Source organism: Galeopterus variegatus, unplaced genomic scaffold, assembly GCF_000696425.1.
Source record: "Galeopterus variegatus unplaced genomic scaffold, G_variegatus-3.0.2 Scaffold1466, whole genome shotgun sequence".
In the NCBI taxonomy this organism is placed as follows: domain Eukaryota; kingdom Metazoa; phylum Chordata; class Mammalia; order Dermoptera; family Cynocephalidae; genus Galeopterus; species Galeopterus variegatus.
The window spans coordinates 182,279-203,494 of record NW_007727577.1 but is presented as its reverse complement, the minus strand read 5'-3'; the positions used below and the strand labels follow the sequence as shown (position 1 = coordinate 203,494).

General features: G+C 57.9%; 1 protein-coding gene across 5 annotated transcripts in view; it reads left to right on the top strand.

The window, feature by feature from the left end:
- The window catches only part of SEPT9 (septin 9), a 169,641-nt gene extending 152,887 nt beyond the window's left edge, over nucleotides 1-16,754 (top strand). For all 5 annotated transcript variants that reach the window (XM_008577239.1, XM_008577238.1, XM_008577241.1 and 2 more), the window contains 9 exons: nucleotides 2,378-2,569; nucleotides 5,612-5,740; nucleotides 6,114-6,195; nucleotides 6,639-6,776; nucleotides 8,510-8,627; nucleotides 8,843-8,938; nucleotides 9,208-9,304; nucleotides 13,408-13,459; nucleotides 14,755-16,754. In XM_008577239.1, coding sequence (XP_008575461.1) covers nucleotides 2,378-2,569; nucleotides 5,612-5,740; nucleotides 6,114-6,195; nucleotides 6,639-6,776; nucleotides 8,510-8,627; nucleotides 8,843-8,938; nucleotides 9,208-9,304; nucleotides 13,408-13,459; nucleotides 14,755-14,890 — 1,040 coding nt within the window. In that variant the 3' untranslated portion in view covers nucleotides 14,891-16,754. The remainder of the gene's footprint in view (nucleotides 1-2,377; nucleotides 2,570-5,611; nucleotides 5,741-6,113; nucleotides 6,196-6,638; nucleotides 6,777-8,509; nucleotides 8,628-8,842; nucleotides 8,939-9,207; nucleotides 9,305-13,407; nucleotides 13,460-14,754) is intronic.
- Nucleotides 16,755-21,216: the final 4,462 nt, after the last annotated feature.

Genomic DNA, 21,216 nt, shown 5'->3' with positions numbered 1-21,216 from the left:
CCCTCCCTCGCTCTGGGATCCCAGGGCCCATCGGGGGTGGTGAGGGAGAGTCCAGGGTGCAGCACCTCCCCCGGGTCCTGCTCGGGAAGGGGTGAGGGATCCTGGAGGAGGGTGGGGGTGGCGCCCGCCCCAGGGCTGGGTAAAATGGCTCCTAGGCCCACAGACAGATGGAAGCAATTTTCGGTCACGTGGTCTGGGCTGAACTGCTGTGCCCCGCAAGGCAGGGCCCCACGCCTGTCTCCAGGAAGCGGCCCAAAGCCACGTGTTCCAGGGCCAGATGCAGCGCTGTGTCTTTGTTTATTTAAAGATGCTGGAAACCCCGGGGAGAGTATTTCTGAAGAGGGAGCGGAGCGAATGCCTCGAAGCCACGCAGGGCTGCGTTTCCCGGCTGCGCTGGGGGCGGACAGCGGGCGCCGGGGTGGCCTCGAGTGGCTCTGCCTTCTGTTACTGTGATGAGTGATGCGTGGGCCCTCCTGGCCGTTCCTGCCATTTTTATACACATTGTATTGTTTGTTCTTCCTCCAATTCCGTGAAGGAGGAATTATGGTGCCCCGAAGAGGCTGAGAAAACAGGGAAGTCACTGATCCAGGAATCACGCTGCTCTTGGGGATGAACCCCCCACACCCCACTTTCTGCAACTGACCTGGGAGGTGAGGGGAGGAGACGGTGCTGTCCGTGGGTCTCTCTCCGGCCAGCAAAATAGCATCAAGGGTGACAGGAGCCGGGCTGCAGGGCTGCAGAGGCTGGAGCCCGTGGGGGACCCGACCTGGGGGCTTAGCCAGGTGAGCCAAGCCGCCCTGCGCTTCCCGAGCTTGGTCTTTCCCCAGGCAGTGGAGGAGCAGGACCCTTCTGGCCCAGGACAGAGTTAGGGTAGGAGGCCCCGGGCTGGGCAGGTTTGAGGAGCCTTCCCCCCACCCCACCTTCTGTACCACATCCCTGACTGATAGAGCTGACTCTGTTCCCATAGGTGCCCCTGTTGTGTGCCCTGTGGCAGGAAGACGCCTCCTCCAGCCCAACCCGAGGAACCAGCCACCAAGGGTTGGCAGGAGGGGGCCTGCGGGGCCAGGAGCAGCCATCAGAACACGCTGTGTGGTCTGCTCCTGTGAGCTCAGAGTGCACCAGGCAGAGAGACTCAGGGGGCTGGATCCTCCCCGGGAGGTCGGGTAGAGCAGAAAGTCCTCCCCGGCGGGGCTAGAAGAGCCGGGGCCTGCTGTGGGGAGCCGAGGGGCCACCTCTGTGGTCAGGGCATGTGTCTGGTGCCTTCACCTGTGAATGTGGTGTGTCTGGGGAACACTGAGACACGGGGTTGTGTGTGTTCCATCCAGACCCTGGTGGGAACCCACACCCTCCTGGGTGCCCCGAGCACCCCCGCCGGGTGGGAGCACCTCTGTGTGTCTGGTGGGTGCTTTCTGGGTGTCCTCTTCCCACCCTAGGCCTCTGACCGGGGTGTGTGGGCTCGTAAGGGCAGCGAGGGAGGGGCCGTAGAAAGCAGGAAGGCTCTTGCTCTGACTACAGACCCAAAAGCTTGAGTTATTTTAGGAAGTTCAGCCTGTCCGCAGACCTGAAAGCGAAACCTGGTCCTTGCCTGTGAGCGTGGGGTGCACGGGTGTTGGACAGTCAGCCAAAAGACCGTCACCTGGCTTGGTCTGGAGGGGAGGGCGGCGGCAGCGCTGGGCACTCCCCCGCCTGCCACGCCCCTGGGGACAGCTCTGCACCCAGGCACCCCACTGCCCACCCAAGCACTCCTGCCTGCCCCCGGGACTGTTGGTGGGTTGCGTGGAATTGACCACGCAGCTTGATTAGGGCGTGGCAGGCAGAACTCTGCTGGTTCTAATCCTCTTTTCTTCAGAAGGCAGGTATGAGACTGTCCCTGATGTCCCTGCTCACTGTTCGGCCATTGGACCGCAAGGGGCGCCAAGGCCTTGAGCTGCAGCAGGTGCTGCAGGCTGAGTGGAGGCCGGGGCTAAAAGTGCTCACTGCCCTCGACTGGCAGCTTTCCAGGTGGCAGCTCGGTGATGAAGGAGGAGGAGGGTTCAGGGGTCAGCCCTGCCCTGGAGCCAAGGGAGGGGCACCAGGTTGGCACAGCTGGTAGAGAAGGAGATTTAAAAGGCACGCCTAATGTAGAGAGGGGGTGGGGATTTGTGGGTAAAGCAGAGGGGCTACAGGACAGTGGCCTTGTAGATGGCCTCACTGTGGTGAGGGGCTTCACCTCGGGGCTTTCTGCTGGGGTCTCTTGGGCAGGTTCATTCACTTCTCTGTCTCAGTTTCCCCATGCAAGCAGGGGCGTCATGGTCGGAGCCACCTGATATGCATGTGCTTGGGGACGCCTGCTGGTGTGTGAACCCCGGTCACTCCTAACTCTGCTCTTCCTTCACAGCCACGGAGGCAGCTCCTAGCTGCACTGGAGACATGGCCGACACCCCCAGAGACGCTGGGCTCAAGCAGGCGCCCGCGCCGCGAAATGAGAGGGCCCCCGTGGACTTCGGCTATGTGGGGATCGACTCCATCCTGGAGCAGATGCGCAGGAAGGCCATGAAGCAGGGCTTCGAGTTCAACATCATGGTGGTCGGTGAGTCCCCAGTGTCCCACGCCCCCGTCCGCCACTTGCCACCCACTCCAGAAACAGCCTCAGCCTCGGCACATGGTGCGTTGCACAGCTCTCGGGCTCAGTGTTCCCTTCTGTAAAATGGGGCAAAGCCCCCGACCTGGAGAACTAATTGTGAAAGGGACATCGTGTGTGCTTTTGTGTGCCTGGGAGGAGGGGCCTCTGCCTCTGCCCTGTCACATGGAGAGACCCTGCAGTAACTTGGGCAGGCCACACGCCAGCCCGGGGTAGGTGCTCCACCGCTGTAGCTCTCCTGACACCTGTCTCGTGCTTTGGCTTTCTGCTGAAGCTTCCCCTTGCTCTCCAGCCGGGCCTTCTCGGCCTACCCCTCACCCAGCAGCTGAATGCCACTGCCTGCCCCGGGAGTGTGGCCTCCTGGTGGCACTCTAGAGCTGGATGTCCCCAGCGGCAGGTCGTTGATCCACCCAGGCAGGGCGCTGGGGCCAGCTGAGGTTTGCAGTGGCCGCCTTTGGGTCCGGTTCAGTCTTCACAGTAACCTTGTGAAGGGGACGCCCCATGTTTCAGGCGGAAACGAGGCCTCGGGAAGACTCACAAGGTCCCTCTGCTCACAAGGGCAGAGAGAACTGGAGCCACCGTTTCCAGACTCCCAGATCCGTGCTCTGCCTGCCCCATGGGGTGGCCGGAGGGGTGTGAGGAAATGCCCCACATGGGCTCAAACCCTGAACAAAGGCATGCCGGGTGGGTGTCCCCTCTGCAGGGTGTCTGGGGAACTTGTGTGCGAGGCCTGTTTTCTCTGACCTGCTGCCGGCCATGCTCTGGCTTCATGCCCAGCTCTGCGGCCACAAACCCGCTCCACCTGCCTGGAGACTTCCTTTCCTCCTGTGCTCCCCCCGGGTCTGGCCCCTCTGGGGTCTCAGCATTCCCTCCCTGCTTCCGTGGCCTCACTGGAGGGACCGCCATGAAGCAGACTGTGGGCCGGTGACCTGGCCTGGCTGCTGCTCACAGCTCCAGTGTGCTCCAGGTCCCCCAAGAGCTGGTGGCCTGTTTTGAGGGAGGGTGGAAGTGTGGGGTCTTCTCTTGGGGCTCCCACCCTTTTCTGCCTATTGGGCAGGGGCCTGCAGGTAGCCTGAGGATTCAGGGTTGCCACCTGGGCAAGTGGCTGGAGGGAGAGATGGGAGAGGCCCAGAGGCAGTGGCCAGGACTTGGCTCCCCTTTCTGGGCTGGGGGAAGAACCATCCTGCCTCCTGCCCAGTGGGATGGGCTGGGAAGGACCTGGGAACCTCTGCGTCTCAGCCATGGCACAGGCCTCCTTCTGGAGCTTTGGCCACGAGGAGAGGGAGAGGCGGCCCGGTAGCTCTCCGTGCCTCCCGCGATCACCTGCCCTGACTCAGCCTTGGCCTCTGGGAAGGGTGCCTGGGAGGCCGCTTCACCTGTCCTGGCCTCTTTTCCCTTCCACACCTGAGAGCAGTGACTCCTCCATTCTCCTTCGAGGTCTTTGCCTCTAGGGTGCGGAGTGAGCTACAGTAACACCGGGAGGCTCTTGGAAGGTGCCGGGAGAGCCACAAGCCAGGGGTGTGGCCGCATGGGGCGTCGGTGTCTGCGCCCCTCCCTCCTGACCGCAGCAGGGCCACCTGCGAGATGCAGCGGGGGTGGGAGGGCACCTGTCTGGGGATCCACAGACCAGGGTGGGATCCCAGCTTTGTCCTGACTCAGCCTGGCGCTAGTTGTCTCTCTTGCCCCGGGCTTCTCTTCTGTGAGCCTCAGTTTCCTCATCCATAAAATGGGATAGTCCTGACTCCAGGGGGCCGGGGATGGTGAGTGAGATAGTGGCCCCTCACACATAGCAGGTGCTGGAGAAGCTGGTGCAGCTCCCGTCGTCATGGTGATGGTGATGATGATGATAACAGTTAACAACAACAATAATAATAATAATAATAATAATAATAATAAAGAGATAAACTTCAAAATGTCCCCGTCGGCATCCCTCAGATCTAAGGCGCCCTGGCTGGAACATGTGTCATTACTCCTGGCCTGAGCTTGGCCGGGATGCAAACCAGGTGGGCAGATGGACGAGGCGGCCTGTCCTCAGGCCCAGGATTCCAGCACCAGCCTCTGTCCCCCAGGGGGCCCACACTTGTCCTTGAAGGATATTATCAAAGTCGGGGCATCAGTGTAATTTAGGTGTTTGGCAGCTCCGTGCGGGGGGAAAGCAGTGGGGCTTGGAGTCTGGAGTCATGAGTATGTGTGTGTTATGTCGTGTGTGAGTTGTACTGTGTGGTTGTGAGTGTGTTGTGTGTGTTATATGTGAGTTGTGTATGAGTCGCGTGTGAGGTCTGTGTGTGAGTTGTGTGTCTATGTTGTGTGAGTTGTGTGTGTCCACGTGTCCTTGTTCTCTCAGTGACGTTGACTTGCTGCCCCCATACATGGCTCTGTGGCCACCGTCCCTCAGGGTGGATGCCGCTCTGCAGGCCGGCACTACATGACAACGGCAGACTCCTTGAGACAGGTATGAGCCTGCCTGAAGCTCACACCAGCTCCACAGGGGAGACGGTTGTTTATTCCATTTTGCAGATGAGGAAACTGAGGCACAATGAGGTTAAATGACTTGCCCAGGCCACACTGGTCAGAGACACCCGAGGCTCATCCTAAGCATCCCGGTGGCTGCTGCAACACCGCCACCTGGCCTGGCCAAAGGTGTGTCCCAACAGCCTGGGGCTCCACTCAGAGCCCTCCACCTGCCCTGTCCTAAATCCCATCCACCGGGAGACCGCCTTCCTGGGAATCACAGAGGGGCACTAGGTCTTGTGACTCCTCCCAGGCCCGTGGGTGCCTGGATGGTCACTGCTCAGGAAAGGTCTCTGTGTTTGGATCAGCAGCGGAGCCTGGCTGTGCGGGTCTCCCTCGTCACTGGACACCCACCTGGAGGGTGAAGCCTCGGCATGGCCCACCTGGCGGGTGTGCCGCTAACCCAGGCAGTGCTGAATCACGTGGCCCGTGGACCAGCCTCTGCAGAGCCTGCCGACCATTCTCCTGTTCTCTCCCCAGGGCAGAGCGGCTTGGGGAAATCCACCTTAATCAACACCCTCTTCAAATCCAAAATCAGCCGGAAGTCAGTACAGCCCACCTCAGAGGAGCGCATCCCCAAGACCATCGAGATCAAGTCCATCACACATGGTGAGCGCTTGGGCTGGGGCCGGGGACTCACTGCGACAGCCCTGAGCTTGAGACTCTGGGTAGCCTGGCTGTGAGGACTTGGGGTGGTCTGGATCCCCATGGGCCCTGTCAGACTGAGCTTCCCGCAGACACCTCAGTTTTCCACCAAAAACTGTGGGTGAAGGACACGAGGATGACAGTCACCAGCCTCTGCTGGAGTTTGTGCAGGAGGCCATCTTCTCCCCAGTGTCGCCTGGGCTGTCATTGTGGCCCACCCCGAGGCGCCCCAGGGTTAGTCAGGCAGCCCGAGGGCCTTGTCCCACTGGGTGGGACCGTGGGGAGTCGCGGGTGTCCTGGGTCTCCCCCCTGAGCGTGGATGCTTGGTTCCATGCAGACATTGAGGAGAAAGGCGTCCGGATGAAGCTGACGGTGATCGACACGCCAGGATTCGGGGACCACATCAACAATGAGAACTGGTGAGGTGCTCTGGGGACCCAGGCAGTGGGGGCCACTCCTCCAGGTGGAAGAGCGCTGACTGGGGGCTTTGGGGCACTGGGGACCCTCCTGGAGGCAGAGCCCTGGGGTGCAGGGCACGTCTCCTGAGGTCTCACGTGGCCAAAGCCACACGTCATAGGGGTCTGAAATTCTGGACCAATGCAGCGGTTCCCTGCGAACCTTGCTCTTGCCCCACCCACCCCTGGGGTCATAGGTCGCATGGGAGGCTGCGAGCTCTGGGACGAGGCTGTGGTGTCTGCTCAGGAGGCCAGCCCTGCCCACGGCGTGCAGCGGTGGTCGGGTGTCAGGTGGGAGTCTGGGAGTGAGCGACCTTCCCGCGAGGGCTGGGACAGCTGTCCTTGACCACCTGCCGGGCCTGGGCAGGAGGGGTCCATGTGCCACTGACCTGGGCCTCTGCACACAGCTGGCAGCCCATCATGAAGTTCATCAACGACCAGTACGAGAAGTACCTGCAGGAGGAGGTCAACATCAACCGGAAGAAGCGCATCCCAGACACCCGCGTCCACTGCTGCCTCTATTTCATCCCTGCCACCGGCCACTCGTACGTCCCAGCATGCCCTGTCCCCCCGGGACTGCTGCATGACCTCCACGGTGTCATCCACCCTGCCGCTGGCCACAGAGGGGCCAGCTGGGGGCCGGGGTCAGAGCTGGCTGTGACCTCTGTGCCACGTGCCTGCTGCCCTTCCAGCTCGTGTCTGGGGAGCCGAGGCCCAGGCGGGCCCTGGGCTGTTCCAGAACCCGGTGGTGGCCTGCGTCCTGGCGAGGCATTCGGCCGGGCTCTGGCGGGCGGATTGAGACTCTCCACTGTGCATCCTTAGTGGTTACCTGAACTCTCCATGCTGGGCCCCTGCCTCGTGGTACCCGTGGGGGGGTTTGGTATGTTCTCAGAGAACAGCGCGGTCCCGGCAGGGCTAGACTGGGCTGCTGCTGGTGGAGGCTGCCCAGTTCACACTGTCAGTTGCACCCAGAGGACAGCAAGGCTGGAAGCCAGGGCACCCGGTGTTGGGGAGGGATTCCCTGCACGAGGGCAGACGGACTCTCGATGGCCTCACAGACAGAGGTGTCCCGGTTCCCCTGGACCCCATCTTCCTAATACCTAGGTGCCTGTCTGTCCCCCTGCTGGACACCCTTGTGGCTTGTGCTGAGTCAGGGCATGGCGGGGAGGCCAGACCAGGACCTAGGGACAGCAGGGCAGTGGGTGGAGGCAGCCTTTGGTGGCTTCAGCTGGGGGTGGACAGAGAGGGAGAGTTGGGGCTCAGAACCCCGGATGGGGGAGGGGTTTGGGGTCCTGGCCCCTGCAGCCTGGGTCTCTGGCTCTCCCAGGCTGTTCCAGAACCACCTCCTTGGGTGTAGGGAGCCCAGGGATCTGGGGGAAACCCACACTCTGCAGGCAGCAGCTGTATGAAGGAGCCTAGCTGGAGGGAGCAAGCCTCACCATGGGGTCTTTGTGGGAAAACCCGAACCCACCCTCTGGTGTCATCCCTGGGAGCCGGCAAGAGTCCATGCAGGGGCAGGATGATCCGCCCACAGGGGACCAGCACTGTGACCCGATGTCTGCTCTGCCTGAGGCTCAGCAGCCCATCTGCAGGTCCTGTGGCAGCTGGTCCGGCTGCTCCAAGCTTCACCTTGGCCGAAGCCAATGGCAAGAGTCAAGGGCCCTGATGTGGCTCCGGCAGGGCACGTCTGCTGCTCCGCCAGTGATGACCCTCTGGGTTGGGACCCCAGCTGGGCGTGGTGCCTGGCCCCTGCCCTCTGTGCCCAGTCCTGCGGGAGGGGTGGCTCTTCCCTGACTTCTCTTGAACTTCTGACGCAGTCCGACTTTCCCCAGATGTGTCTGTGACTGACGTGTTCTCGCTGTGGGGGGCTCTGTTCCAGTGGGAAGGTGGTGCGCACTTTCAGGGGTCCTGCCAGCCCCTGCCCTGCACACCTTTCCCTGAGTCAGACCCCATGCTCGCTGGAGCCAAGCGGCAGGGGGAGGCGGGAGAGCTGCCAGCCTGGTGTGCAGCGTGGCTGAGCGCCGGGTCCCGTTTCTCCTTCATCGCTCCTCCCGATCAAAGCCCCACTGCAAGACGGCCATCTGAGCTGGTGGCAGCCCCTCTATGTGGACACATGTTGGGGACAGTTGGGAGCCTCATGGACAAGGGAGCTGGCCTCGCCCCCAGCCCCTCCTGTCTCAGCTCAGCAGCGCTGCTTGTGGCCGGGGCTGCCAGACCCTCCTGTGAGCCCGTAGCCGGCACCCAAGAGCCGAGTCTCATTTGCACTGCCCTGTTTCAGGCTCAGGCCCCTGGACATCGAGTTCATGAAGCGGCTGAGCAAAGTGGTCAACATTGTCCCGGTCATCGCCAAGGCCGACACGCTGACCCTAGAGGAAAGGGTCTACTTCAAACAGCGGGTAGGTCTCTCGGCCTCACATGCCCCCTGCCCCACGGGGAGCTGCAGCATCTCAGGGCTGGCAGGTCTGCAGCTGTCCCCTCCAACTTAGAGGGTCACAGCCCCCAGGGCCCACCCTCGACCTCCCACCTGGGGCAGCTCATGGCGTGCAGGCCATGGTGGTGGGCAGAGCTTGCCACAGGGATGGTGCCCACATCTCTCTCCCCCCATGCCCAGATCACCGCAGACCTGCTGTCCAATGGCATCGACGTGTACCCCCAGAAGGAGTTTGACGAGGACTCGGAGGACCGGCTGGTGAACGAAAAGTTCCGGGTGAGCGGACCAGCCAGGAACTGCTCCCAGGGGACCCTCGATTCCTGCTGGAGGGCATGGGGGGCAGATCCTACCCCTTTCAGGGGGTCTAGGGAAACGGGGGAAGGTCTTGAGCCATGAGAATGTATCCTTTGGGCTGGGAGGGGACGGGGCCCAGGTGTCCACACCAGGCCCTCTCTAGACTCTCAGTTCTGGGGGGCCCCAGGCTCCCAGGGGAGGGCCTGACCTTTCCCCACACGTGTGACCAGCGCCATCTGCCCCTTCCCCAGGAGATGATCCCGTTTGCTGTGGTGGGCAGTGACCACGAGTACCAAGTCAATGGCAAGAGAATCCTCGGGAGGAAGACCAAATGGGGCACCATCGAAGGTACTCGCCCACCCTGCGCCTGGGGCTGCAGATAGAGCAGGGAAACAAAGTCGCTCCCATGCCCCAGAGCTTGCGGCTGTGGCCCAGCCAGCTCTTGGCACCTCAGCTGCTGCAGGTCCGCACCCACCAGGAGGGGTCTCCCTGTTCCCACTCGACTAACGGGAACAGGAGAGGGGTGGTTGGTTGGTCCCAGGCCCACGCTATTAACTGATGGAGCTGTGTCTCTGCCCTGATCTCCCATGGGGGTGGCAGGGACTGTCCAGGAGGCAGGAGCCAGGATGGAGCCACTGAGTTCTGGGTTCTGGTGCCATTTCACGGGCACCTGTGTGACTCTGGACAAACTGCCCAACCTCTCTGGGCCTAGAAAAGGGCTGGGCTCTAGTTCTGTCTGGCTCTGAAAACCACGCAGGCCTGCAGACCTCCCCCTGCAGAAGTTCTCAGGGCCCCCACACCTTAGTGTCCTGTGGCTGCCATAACAAAACAGCACAAACCCGGGGCTTCCAACAACACATTTATTCTCACCGTTCTGGAGGCCAAAAGTCCAAAATCAAACTGTCAGCAGGGTGGTTTCCTTCTGGAGCCTGTGGGGGAGAGTCTGTTCCAGGCCTCTCTCCTCCCAGCAGCTCCCCGCAGTCCTTAGCATCCCTTGGTGCTTAATCTCTGCCCTGTTGTCACACAGCCTTTGTCCCTGCGTGTCCCTGTGTCTACCCCCCCCTTTTTTTTTAAAAGATGACCGGTAAGGGGATTTTAACCTTTGACTTGGTGTTGTCAGCACCACGCTCTCTCAAGTAAGCCACGGGACGGCCCTTTCCCCTCTTTTTATAATGACACCTGTCACTGGATTTAGGGCCCCGTCATTGGATTTAAGTGCTGGATGATCTCATCTTGAAATCTGTAACTTAATTACATCTTCAAAGACTTTTTCCAAATAAGGTCACAGTTGGGGCCGGCCCGTGGCTCACTCGGTAGAGTGCGGTGCTGATAACACCAAGGCCACGGGTTCGGATCCTATATAGGGATGGCCGGTTTGCTCACTGGCTGAGCGTGGTGCTGACAACACCAAGCCAAGGGTTGAGATCCCCTTACCGGTCATCTTTATAAAAAAAAAAAAAAAAAAAGACAAATAAGGTCACAGTTGCAGGTACCGAGGGTTGGATCTTGGACACATCTTTTCTGGGGGCACAGTTCAACCCATTGCAGGTGGAAACGCCCTGCGTGGGCTGGGCCTGGCCATTTCTTCAGTCTTCCTCTTCCTGCACCATCTGTCCCCGCTAGAATGGAGGAGGGTAAAGAGACGGAGTGAAATGGAGGAGGAAAAGCCACTTTGTTCCTTGAGAGCAACTTGGTTGAAAAGGCTCAGCAGAGAGGAGGTGGAAAGTCACGTCTCTGTGTGTTTGGGCAAGTCCCTTAATCCTCCTGGGCCTCAGTTTGCACCTTCTATAAAGTGGGTACCGTGTGCCATGGTTTTAGTGAATGGAATGTCCCAAAGACACTGGAGCTTTATAGGAGCAGTTGCTCTGAGAAACTGGCCCTAGTGACGGCCGGCAGGTACTGAGCATTCCAGGCCACTGCCTTTGCGGGGATCACCTCGTTAATTCTGAGTTCTCTATAGCAGAGGTCCCATACCCACCCTCCCTGCAGAAGCGGGGGATGGGGGGGTGCAGCACCGGAACGGGAGATGGCTCTAGAGTCCGCAGGTCCGCCCTCACACTGGACTCCCTTGAGCTGGGAGTTCACGCCCATAGGAGGGCGTGGGGGGCACACGGAGCCTTGGAGTCTGCCCTGATGCTCCGCCTGCCTTCTCCTGCCCCCGCCCCTGCCGTGCCCACCGTGTGGATGCCAGCAGGTTGGGTGCAGGGTGGGTGTTTCTCTAAACCAGCCTCTGTCTGGGGGTTTTCCAGTGTCCACCTTTTTGCAGCTCACCCCCTTGGCCAGGGGTCAATCCCAGGGGTGTCTGCTTGTGGGCTGCTCACAGATGTCTGACCTAGGCGGTGTCAATCAGGCTTTTCCCTGGGCTCCTTTCCCCTTGGCCCCTCCTCTTCCCTTTCCTCTTTCCTTGTCTTGCTGTTGGGGAACCTCTTTATGAAAGGCCGGTTTTGAAAAGCTGGGATGTTGGGGATAGGACAGGACCAGACAGGCGGGGGCAGCCTTACGACCAGCACGCCTCTGCTGCCCCCTGGCGGCCGACTTCGGGCACCGCAGGCGGCCCGTGGACCTGTGCGTTGCTGCAGCCCCACGGGCTCGCGTCGAGGGTCCTTAGAGAAACAGCCCCGGAACCCATAAGGTTGGTGGCAGTTCCCACATCCCAGTGGCCTTTTATGAGGACCCTGGAGCCTTCTCCGGAATACAGGTAGGTTTTTACATCAGGGACTTGTGCTGAGAACCAGCCACTCTGTGCCCACCCTGGCGGGCAGGGTTAGGAAGTGCCCACCTCCTCTGTTCCTTCCACCTGCCGTGCGCCCTCTCGACCTGTCTTCCCCATCCGTGGAAACCGAGGAAGATGGGGTGTAAGAAACCACACCGTGAGCCCCTCTCATCCTCTCATGTCCCTGGGAGGTGGGTGGCATCATTTTATGGATCAGGAGACTGAGAGTCAGAGAGAGCAGAATAACCTGCCCACGCCAGCAGGCAGGGGTCACACACCCAAGCCCCAGCGAGAGCGCGCTGTCCTTTCTGCCGGCTCTCAGTGCCTCTCAAAGCGACACAGAAGTGCTGCGTGAGAGTCCGTCGGCAGAAGGTCCTGCTGTGGACACGGCTGCTCGGGGTGGGGGACGTGGGGCAGGCAGGGCGTGGAAGGCAGAGCCCGGGCCAGAGTGATTGAGACCGAACCGAGAGCACGCAGGGCGGGCCGGGCAGAGGCGCGGGGGCTTCTCAAGCCAAAGGGGACCTTTAACTTGGGGAAAAGCCACGTCAGGCTGTGACGGGCAGCCTGGAGCTGGCGGACGGGTCCAGATCCTGCACTGGCCTTACGAGCTGTGGAACCGCGTTCCCTAAGCCCCGTTTTTGTAAGACCATGAAAGAGGAATCAGTGCCTGGGCCCTTGCTGGGTGTGTGAAGATTGAGCTGATCACGCGGGACAGCACCTTGTGTGTTGTGGCCCCAGATTCCCTGTCATTCGCCTTCTGTGCGCGGCTCCCTCCCTCCAGTGGTGCCACTCACAGCCCCCCCCAAGGCCTTCTGTTAACACGATAGCTGTACCCCTAGGCCGCGTGTGTCCACGTGTAAGTTATGGAGTGTACCAGTGAAATGAGCGCTCCGACAGTGCCACCAGCTTAAGCCCCAGCCTCACCAGCGGGCTCCAGGGTGCTGTGAATGCCCCTGCCCCATCTTCCCTCATCCCCCAGGAGGGACCACTGCCCTGAGCTTGTGCTCATCACACCCCTGGGCTTCTTGTGTGTTGCTGTGTAATATGCGTGTCCCCAAGCAATGAAGTGTTTAGTTTGCTTCTTGAACTTGATGTAAATGGTGACCCCCGGTACGTGGTCTTGGTGTGTGTACACAGTCACTGCCCTGAGCTTGTGCTCATCACACCCCTGGGCTTCTTGTGTGTTGCTGTGTAATATGCATGTCCCCAAGCAATGAAGTGTTTAGTTTGCTTCTTGAACTTGATGTAAATGGTGACCCCCGGTACGTGGTCTTGGTGTGTGTACACAGTTTTTCTTAAAATCCCCGGCTCCGATCCCTGACTCATCCCACTCCCAGCATTCCAGGCCCCGCCCCCACCTGTCTTCAGGTCTCCGCTGGGACATCCTGCTCTTCCCAGAGACCTCCCTGGTCACCCAGGTGGAGCAGGGTCCCCAACTGCTGTCTTGGCCTGGCTACTGTGTCATCTCCGTGCTAGACCAGAACTTCCCAGAGAGCAGGAGCCGAGTCTGCCCTGTCACCCCAGTACCCCAGAACCGAGAGCAGCGTCGGGTGCCTTCCAGGTGCCCAGTGCTCACCTGTAGAGCCAGTGATTCCCTGTGTCTCCTGGGCCCACCTGCTCATGGGGCTGTCCTCAGAAGCTGCTCTTGGGACCAGCATTCCTGGATGGAAAAGGAGAGGTGGGGTCGGGAGGGGCTTCCCCGCTATGACATTAAAGCCCCTCTGTCTCCTGTCCTCAGTTGAAAACACCACACACTGTGAGTTTGCCTACCTGCGGGACCTCCTCATCAGGTGAGAGACCGGCTGTGCCTTTACTTCCTGACAGTCCCTGGAAGGGATCTAAGCCAGGGGTGTGGGCAGTGGTGAGCGGGCAGAGGCCTGGGCAGTGGCTGGCACATCCTGCCCTTGGGGAGACCTCGGAAGCCCTTCTCAAATCACAGGAGGTCACCCGGGTGGGAAGGGCTGAGTGCTGACCCACTGTGGCGGCTGAGGGCCCCAGGAGTACAGGCCCCAGCTCTGATCCCAGTGGCCTCTGACCCCTATACCTTTGACCTGGCTGAGGCTTCTCCTTGGTTTCCTTGAGCCCAGGCAAGGGGCAGCCCATCCTCTGGCAGGCGTGAGTGCTGACCCACTGTGGCGGCTGAGGGCCCCAGGAGTACAGGCCCCAGCTCTGATCCCACTGGCCTCTGACCCCTATACCTTTGACCTGGCTGAGGCTTCTCCTTGGTTTCCTTGAGCCCAGGCAAGGGGCAGCCCATCCTCTGGCAGGCGAAGACCCGTTAGAGAGGGGGCTGGGTGGGTGGTCCCTGGAGCAGCAGTCCCTGCCCAGGCAGGTGGATGAAGGCCAGGGTCCTGCTGCTGGGACACCAGGGGCTCCCAGCGTCTTCCTCAGCCAGCAGGTGGACAGATGCTGCAAATGACGGGAGGGGAAGGGCCATCTTGAGGGGTCCCCAGGTGGTGGGGGTGGTGTGGCTTCCAGGAGCAACCCCACCATTCTGGAGAGTCCTGCCTTTCCAACCTCCTTTTCCAAACTTCTCCTCTTGAGCTGCAGAGGAAAGCAAGCAGGGTCGACCCAGCCCTCCACTCCAGGCCATCCGCCTGAAGCAGGCCACAGCCTGGGGCCCATGGTCACCCACAGCCTCCTCCCTGCCAGCACCCTGGCCACCAGCCTGGCACTTCTAGACTGGAGCACGGATACTCCATCCTTGCCCTCTGTTGGGGGCCTCTGGCTCTACCCCTCTGAGCCTGTGCACCCAGTACCCAACCCCCTATTCCTGGGCAGGCCCTAGACTAGCCATAGGGTGGACACAGAGAAAGGGAGATGCATGCATTAGAGTATGTATGTCCTGGGAGAGTCGGGGTCACCAGGGAGAGTGACCATCCCCCCCCGCACCTTGCACCCAGGCCTGGTCCATCATGTGGGCCTAGAGCGCCCCCGTTGGGTGGCCCCACAGGAGCCAAGCAGTCGAGATTGGAGGGTGGGGAGGAGCGGGTGGGCATGAGGCCTGGGCCAGGCTGAGCGGGGTCACTGCTCGCCTCCTGTGCCACCCGGTGGCGCTCTCACTGACCTCCTGTCCCCCTCCCAGGACACACATGCAGAACATCAAGGACATCACCAGCAGCATCCACTTCGAAGCTTACCGCGTGAAACGCCTCAATGAAGGCAACAGTGCCATGTCCAATGGCGTGGAGGAGAAGGAGCCGGAAGCCCAGGACATGTAGACACCGCCCCTGTCCCCAGGATCCTGCCCCGCAAGTCTCTTCCGTCCTCCCCAGACCCGCCCACTTGCCCCGATTTATTTTATATAATTTTCTCCATTTGTCGTCGTTCTCCGCCCCTTTCACATGCTGCCAAGTAACAGGAGAAGGTGCATCCTCCCGAGTGTGCGTTCTCAGCCCGCTGACTGCAGAGGTGGTGGGTGGGGACCCCCGGCCTTTCCCCACTTCTGGGGGAGGCTGCACTGCAGCCAGACGGAGGGTGGCCCAGGACCCGCTGAATGGGCCCCCGCCCTCCGTCCCCAGGCCCAGCTCCCCTGGGGCCAGGAGAGCAGCTTCTGTGTGTGCGGACCCTCCGTGCAGGTGGAGTTCCCAGCTGGGAGCCTGGGTGTGAGGACCAGACCCCCGCGTGCAGAGGTGCCCCCTGGGGCCCACAGCCCTCTCCATCCCCATCCCTGTGGCCACAGCCCCTAAGCGGGTCAGGGGCTATGCCCAGGGGAGGATGGAGCCCCTCCTGCCCCGTATAACTCAGAGAGTGCCCCTCCCTCCCCTGCTCCCAAGGGGAGACTAGAGAATTCCACGAACCTAAGTTGCCAATTGCTTAGACACAGCGAAGCCCCTTGGCTGCCGCCCGCCCACCTGCCTGTAAGACAGTCCTGGAGCAGAAAGTGCCTTTATCTCAGCCGTCCACACAGCCAGCGGACTCCCTCAGCCATCCCTGTCGTCCCACCCTCACGTCCCCACCTCTCACGGGCTATGGGTGCTGCTGGGATCGGATTGAGGAGGAAAAGGAAGGAGAAAAAGACGCACCCCACCCCCGATTTGGGGAAGGTCCGAGCAAGTGAGTCTGGTGGCGGAGCTTAGGGAGGAGACACGGGGGGTGCCAGGGGGTGGAGGCTGTGGCTTGGGCAGCGCAGAGTGGCCCGAACTGCCCTGTGCCTGCTCTGCCCATGCGACTGGGGAAGTGGGTGTGTGTGTGTCTGTCTGCCTGTCCAGTCTTTGGTTTGGCCCAAAATGCCCTGGTTACATGGAAGCGCGGTGGGCCACTCCCCATGTTTACCCCCCTGGCCTGGGCCTTGCTGACTCTGTCACCTGGGGAGGTGGGAGGCCAGAGGAGCTTCTTTGTGTCCTCTTGTATCTGGGCCTGGGCACCCCAGAGTCCTTCGTAAAGACCCCCAAGGAGGGAGAGACAGTGGTGGGGAGGGTCCAGAGCACACAGCTGCAGAGCTAAGTTTTACAGCAGCATGGCCTGGGTCCCTCACACCCAGTCCCCACCAGGGTACCAGCAGGGACCATCCATGCTGGGCATAGAAGACCAAAGTCATTCCCTTCCTGCCTCCTGCTCCTGACCCATGTTTGGGGAGTGGGAGAGGTCTGCTGAGGTTCGACCCAGGTCTTCTGTCCGTCTGCAGACAGCAGTGGTGTGGTGGGAGGGCCGGGGTGCAGACAGACAGGGGTGTGCCTGTGTGCGTGCACAGAAGCCATGGCCTTGGCCTCCTGCCCCCTCCCAACCTGAGAGAGGAAGGGCCCCTCCCCAAGCCCTTCAGCGGGACAGTGGACTTGCCGACTTGCCATGTTTTTGCCAAAACCACAATTTTGAAAGACATGTCCATCTCCAGTGGCAGGGCCCGTGGTGGGCGTGGCCTCCCCAGCCTCGGGGTCACTTGGGGGTTCAGCTGCACCCCAGCCTCGGGGTGGCTTCGCTCTCCCTCTCTGTAATCAGATTTTGAAAACCTGTCCGTGTCATTGAGCTCTGTTCCACGATGGCCTTCTGCTATGTGCCTCCTGAGAAATTCGTCTCTTTTTGTATAAATAACAAAGTGTTGAAAATGTATTTCCTGAAATAAATGTTTCAAATGCAAACCTGGAAGACTCTGGAGTGGAAATGGTTTCTCTTTCTGCCCCCTGGGAGTGTGGTTCTCCTTTTGGCCTCAGGACTGGCCGAGGTCAGTGGCAGGTGGACCAGAGGCTCAGGCAGGGAGAGGTCAGGCCAGGTTGGATCCTGGACTCAAACTCCAAGAGTTAAAACAGACACAAAAACTCTGGGAATGTATAATGTCAGAGCATTTGCTAAACAGAGGACACGCTGAGAGTGGAGATGACCTCTAAGCGATTGTTGGGGATTGTTTCATCTCCTTGGGGGGAGAAAGAAGGTTTGGGGGCTTCAGAAGCACTCGTTTGCAGAGGTGACGGAAAACTGGATGGCAGATCTTTCTGAATTTATTCATTAAACAAGTGTCTGAAATGTGTCTATCTATAGGGAGGCACTGTAAGCTGCTTCTGCCTAGTGTATCCTTGAAAAGTTTTTCTATTTGAAATTTAAATCTATTAGGATGGGGGCCGCCCGTGGCTCACCCCGGAGAGTGCGGTGCTGATAACACCAAGGCCACGGGTTCGGATCCTATATAGGGATGGCTGGTTGGCTCACTTGGGAGAGTGTGGTGCTGACACCACCAAGTCAAGGGTTAAGATCCCCTAACCAGTCATCTTTTAAAGACAAATAAGAAAATAAAAAATTTAAAAAATTAATCTAATGGGATGAGCCCTGTGCACCAGTCAATATTTTATTTCATTCCAACTTAACTCCTTAAGGAAGAACTTGGCCCCAAATAGACTAGAATTTCAGAGGCATGGCCAAGCATGCTTTTCTGTGCACGGGAGCTCAGGAAGTGAGGTGGAGACATTTGGGTCTGGAAGCCTTTCGTGTATGCAGACGGTGCTTAAACACCTCCTTCCCCTATCAGTGTTTGTGTCCTCGGGCTGCCGAACAGAAGACCGCAATCCATGGGGTGCATAAAATAACAGAACTTTGTACTCCCACAGTTCTGGAGGCCAGAAATCCAAGATCAAGGTGCCGCAGGGCCACGCTCCTGCCAAGGCTCTGGGGGAGGACCCTTCCTGCCTGGTCCAGCTCCTGGCGGCTGCATCACTCCCCTCCCTGCCCTGCCTCTGTCTTCACGTGGCCTTCTCTTTCCTTTTCTGTCTCTTATGAGGATGTTACACCTCACTGTATAAAGGAGTCGCAAAAAAGATGACTCAAAGCAACATGAATGCAATGAGAAGCCCAAAGGGACTGCCCCTCAGCAACTCCACTGTTAGAAGGAGAAACTGGGTACAGCCCCGAGTCAGGTTTTGCTTCAGTTTTTATTGTAAAGACAAGGAAATTACAGGAAAAGAACAGATGGTTAATCAATCATAGTAAGAACATACAGAAATTGGATACATAACAATCTCCATCCAAGCATGCATGGTTCAAAATAGTTTAAACAATATACCATCAAAAGAGTCATAAATCGGGCCGGCCCGGTGGCGCACTGCTACAGTGCGCTGCTTGGGAAGCGCGGCAGCGCTCCCGCCGAGGGTTCGGATCCCACATACAGACCGGCCGCTCACTGGCTGAGCGAGGTGCGGGAGCAACACCAAGGGTTGCGATCCCGTTGCCAGTCCCGGCCCGGTATGGGCGCGACACTGAGGGTTGCGATCCATTGCCCGTCACGAAAAAAGACAAAAAAAGGAAAAAAAAAAAAAAGTCATAAATCTAAGCTAGGTGACATGCAAAAGAAACAATATGACAATCATGAAAGTCCCTGACTTCTTAAGAAACTCACAGAAACTGCTTAAAGCAAAATGTGGGAACCCCCTCCCCCCCATGTACTAACTAATCGAGCAAAACGTCCTTGGAAACCTTAACTCACATGTTTTCCCAACATTTAAGCTTTGTTGTATTAAAGGTTATGGCCCTCAGAAAAATCCACGTTCTGTTTCAGTTCTCTTGTTCACATCAAAGGCTTTAAACCTGTGTGAGTTTCCTTTTCGCAAAATCTTCCAATGAACCCAGTATGTTAACAATCTGTGTATATAATCCCTCACCTAAACAGTGATTAGAATTGATTCGGTGGGCTCTTGCCCCCTTGCTGTAGGCTCTTACCTCCTTTCCAAGGACTTTTGTCCCATGCATGAATTACCTACAAACCCTATCTAATAATCAAATAGGAATCAGGATTTCTAACCCTCTACACAAGGACACTTCTTAGATTTAGGGCCAACCCTCCCCAATGCAATATGGTCTCATTTAGATCCTTACCTTAATTGCATCTGCAAAGACCCTATTTCCAAATCAGATGCATTCTGAGGTTCCAAGGGGACATGAACTTGGGGTGAGGAGTTGTCAACCCACTACACACCCCTCCCCTCTGTCTTGGGGCCTCCAGGACAACACAGGCAGCAGACGTGGTGAGTGGGAGAGCCCTGAACTGGGACTCCAGGGTTCTAGGCTCACTCTGCCATCACCAGGCCAGCTGGCCTTGGGATGGTCTCAACCTCTCTGGGCCTCCCCTGGCCCTTGTGTTGGCCGCCTGACTTCTCAGAGAGGTCAAATGGATTTCATCTCACAGTGAACTGATGGGCAGTGACCACACAGAGCCTCCACTTCAAAGCTCCTGAGGCGTGTGGTTGACTGCTGATATCATGAGCCCAGGAGGGCAAGGGTTGGCCCATGTGGGGAGGGGGTGCCAGCCTGGGCCTTAGGGGTGATGTCCCTGCACAGATCTCCACTGCCCAGGACACTGGAGCTGGGCCCTACCTAGGTGGAAGCCTCTCCCCACTTCCTTTTACAGGGGAGAGCGGGGGTGGGGGGAGAGGGGTGCTCTGCCGGGCTCTCCTCTGAAGCCTGTTCCCCAGACACCTACCTGGACAGCCTCACCTGGGCTCCCTGCTGGAGCAGAAAGGGGCTAGCCACCTACTGGGGGTGAGAGGGAGCAGGGGTCCTCATGGGCTTAGGATGCCTTCAAATCCCTCAGCTGAACTCTGTATCAATTCCTCCCTTTTGGGCAGCCCCCAGCACCCCCAAGCCCCAAGTGCCCCCCAAACCAGATCCAGCAGGATGCAAAGCAATGCATGGGGTGCCGGAGACCAGCTCCAGTCGAGTTGGGGGGTCCTTGAAAGAGGGATGAGGAAGCGGCAAAAATAAAAAACACAGGCAGAGACCTCAGTTCCTCTGAAGCACGTTCTCAGCCTGCGGGCTGTCAGCGCTGTTGCAGCCAGAGCAGCTAAAGCAGCTGAAGCGGCCCTCAGACTGAAATCAGCATTTTTATTTGTCACACAACGTGGGGAGGGGGGAACGGTTAATGTGGGCATTTTAACTACATAAACCTTTAAAATTATTAAGCCAATAGTTAAATGGAAACTTTTCTTAAAATTACGTCAGTTCTCATAAAATTAATAATCTACAAAGTTAAATAAAACTCGGTGGTCAGCCAATTCTTTCTGATGATTATATCTGTTGTGGTTGATTAGTCCGTGACTCGCTGTTCTTGATGTTTTTCACCATTGTGTTTCTTTTTTTTCTTGCTCTTGTATTAACCTTAAACTTATTACTACCAGCAAGCATAAATTATATGTCTGCCTCAAAATTGAGATGGCAGCGATTGCGGTTTCAAAGTGTTAAACAAACCTTATATATATTTTTAACTTTGATTTAATGATTCTCATATTTCTATAAGCGTGAACCTATTGTTTATTTGGAAAAGGCACGTTCTCAGCCTGCGGGCTGTCAGCGCTGTTGCAGCCAGAGCAGCTAAAGCAGCTGAAGCGGCCCTCAGACTGAAATCAGCATTTTTATTTGTCACACAACGTGGGGAGGGGGGAACGTGTGGCCCAATGTAAAGTGTCAAAGTGCACAGCACCATCCCTCACAAAACCAGGTGCATTGGAAAGTTGTGCATCATATGTTTTTGTCCCGATATCTTACTAAGATGTTTTTATTTAACTTAGGACACCAATGAGTAACAGGGTTTCTACGCATTTTTTCTCGTAAACTTAATTTTTTTTATAGTATCTTTTTTTTAATTAATTTCAACCATTCTCTTACCATTAACATAATCCCCTGTAAATAACGTTTGCCAACTTAAGTCATATTTAGGACGTCCCCTAGGAGGGTACCAAATTTTTCCTTTTCCCATTTTATAATCTATATAATCATTTACCCAGATGGTGGGAAGAGGATGAGGATTTCTATTGTTTATTAATTTCTTTGGTAAAAGCAATTGCTCATGGCTATTCATAAGGTGTTTTTAAAACATCCATTGGTTTGATAAATTGACTCAAAAGGGACAATTTGGAATTGCTCAATCTTCCTGAATCTTTTGTGGGATAATCTAATTTTATGACAACAACTGTTTGTGTGTCATTTTTTGCATCTTTTGGAAACTCAGGAAACTGCCACACTGACCAAAACATCAAAAGAGAAAGCGAAAGCAGCACCACTGTGCCGAGGCAGAGATCTTTACAATGAAAGCAAGTGCTGGTAGCTGTGGCCCTGCCAGCAGCTCTCC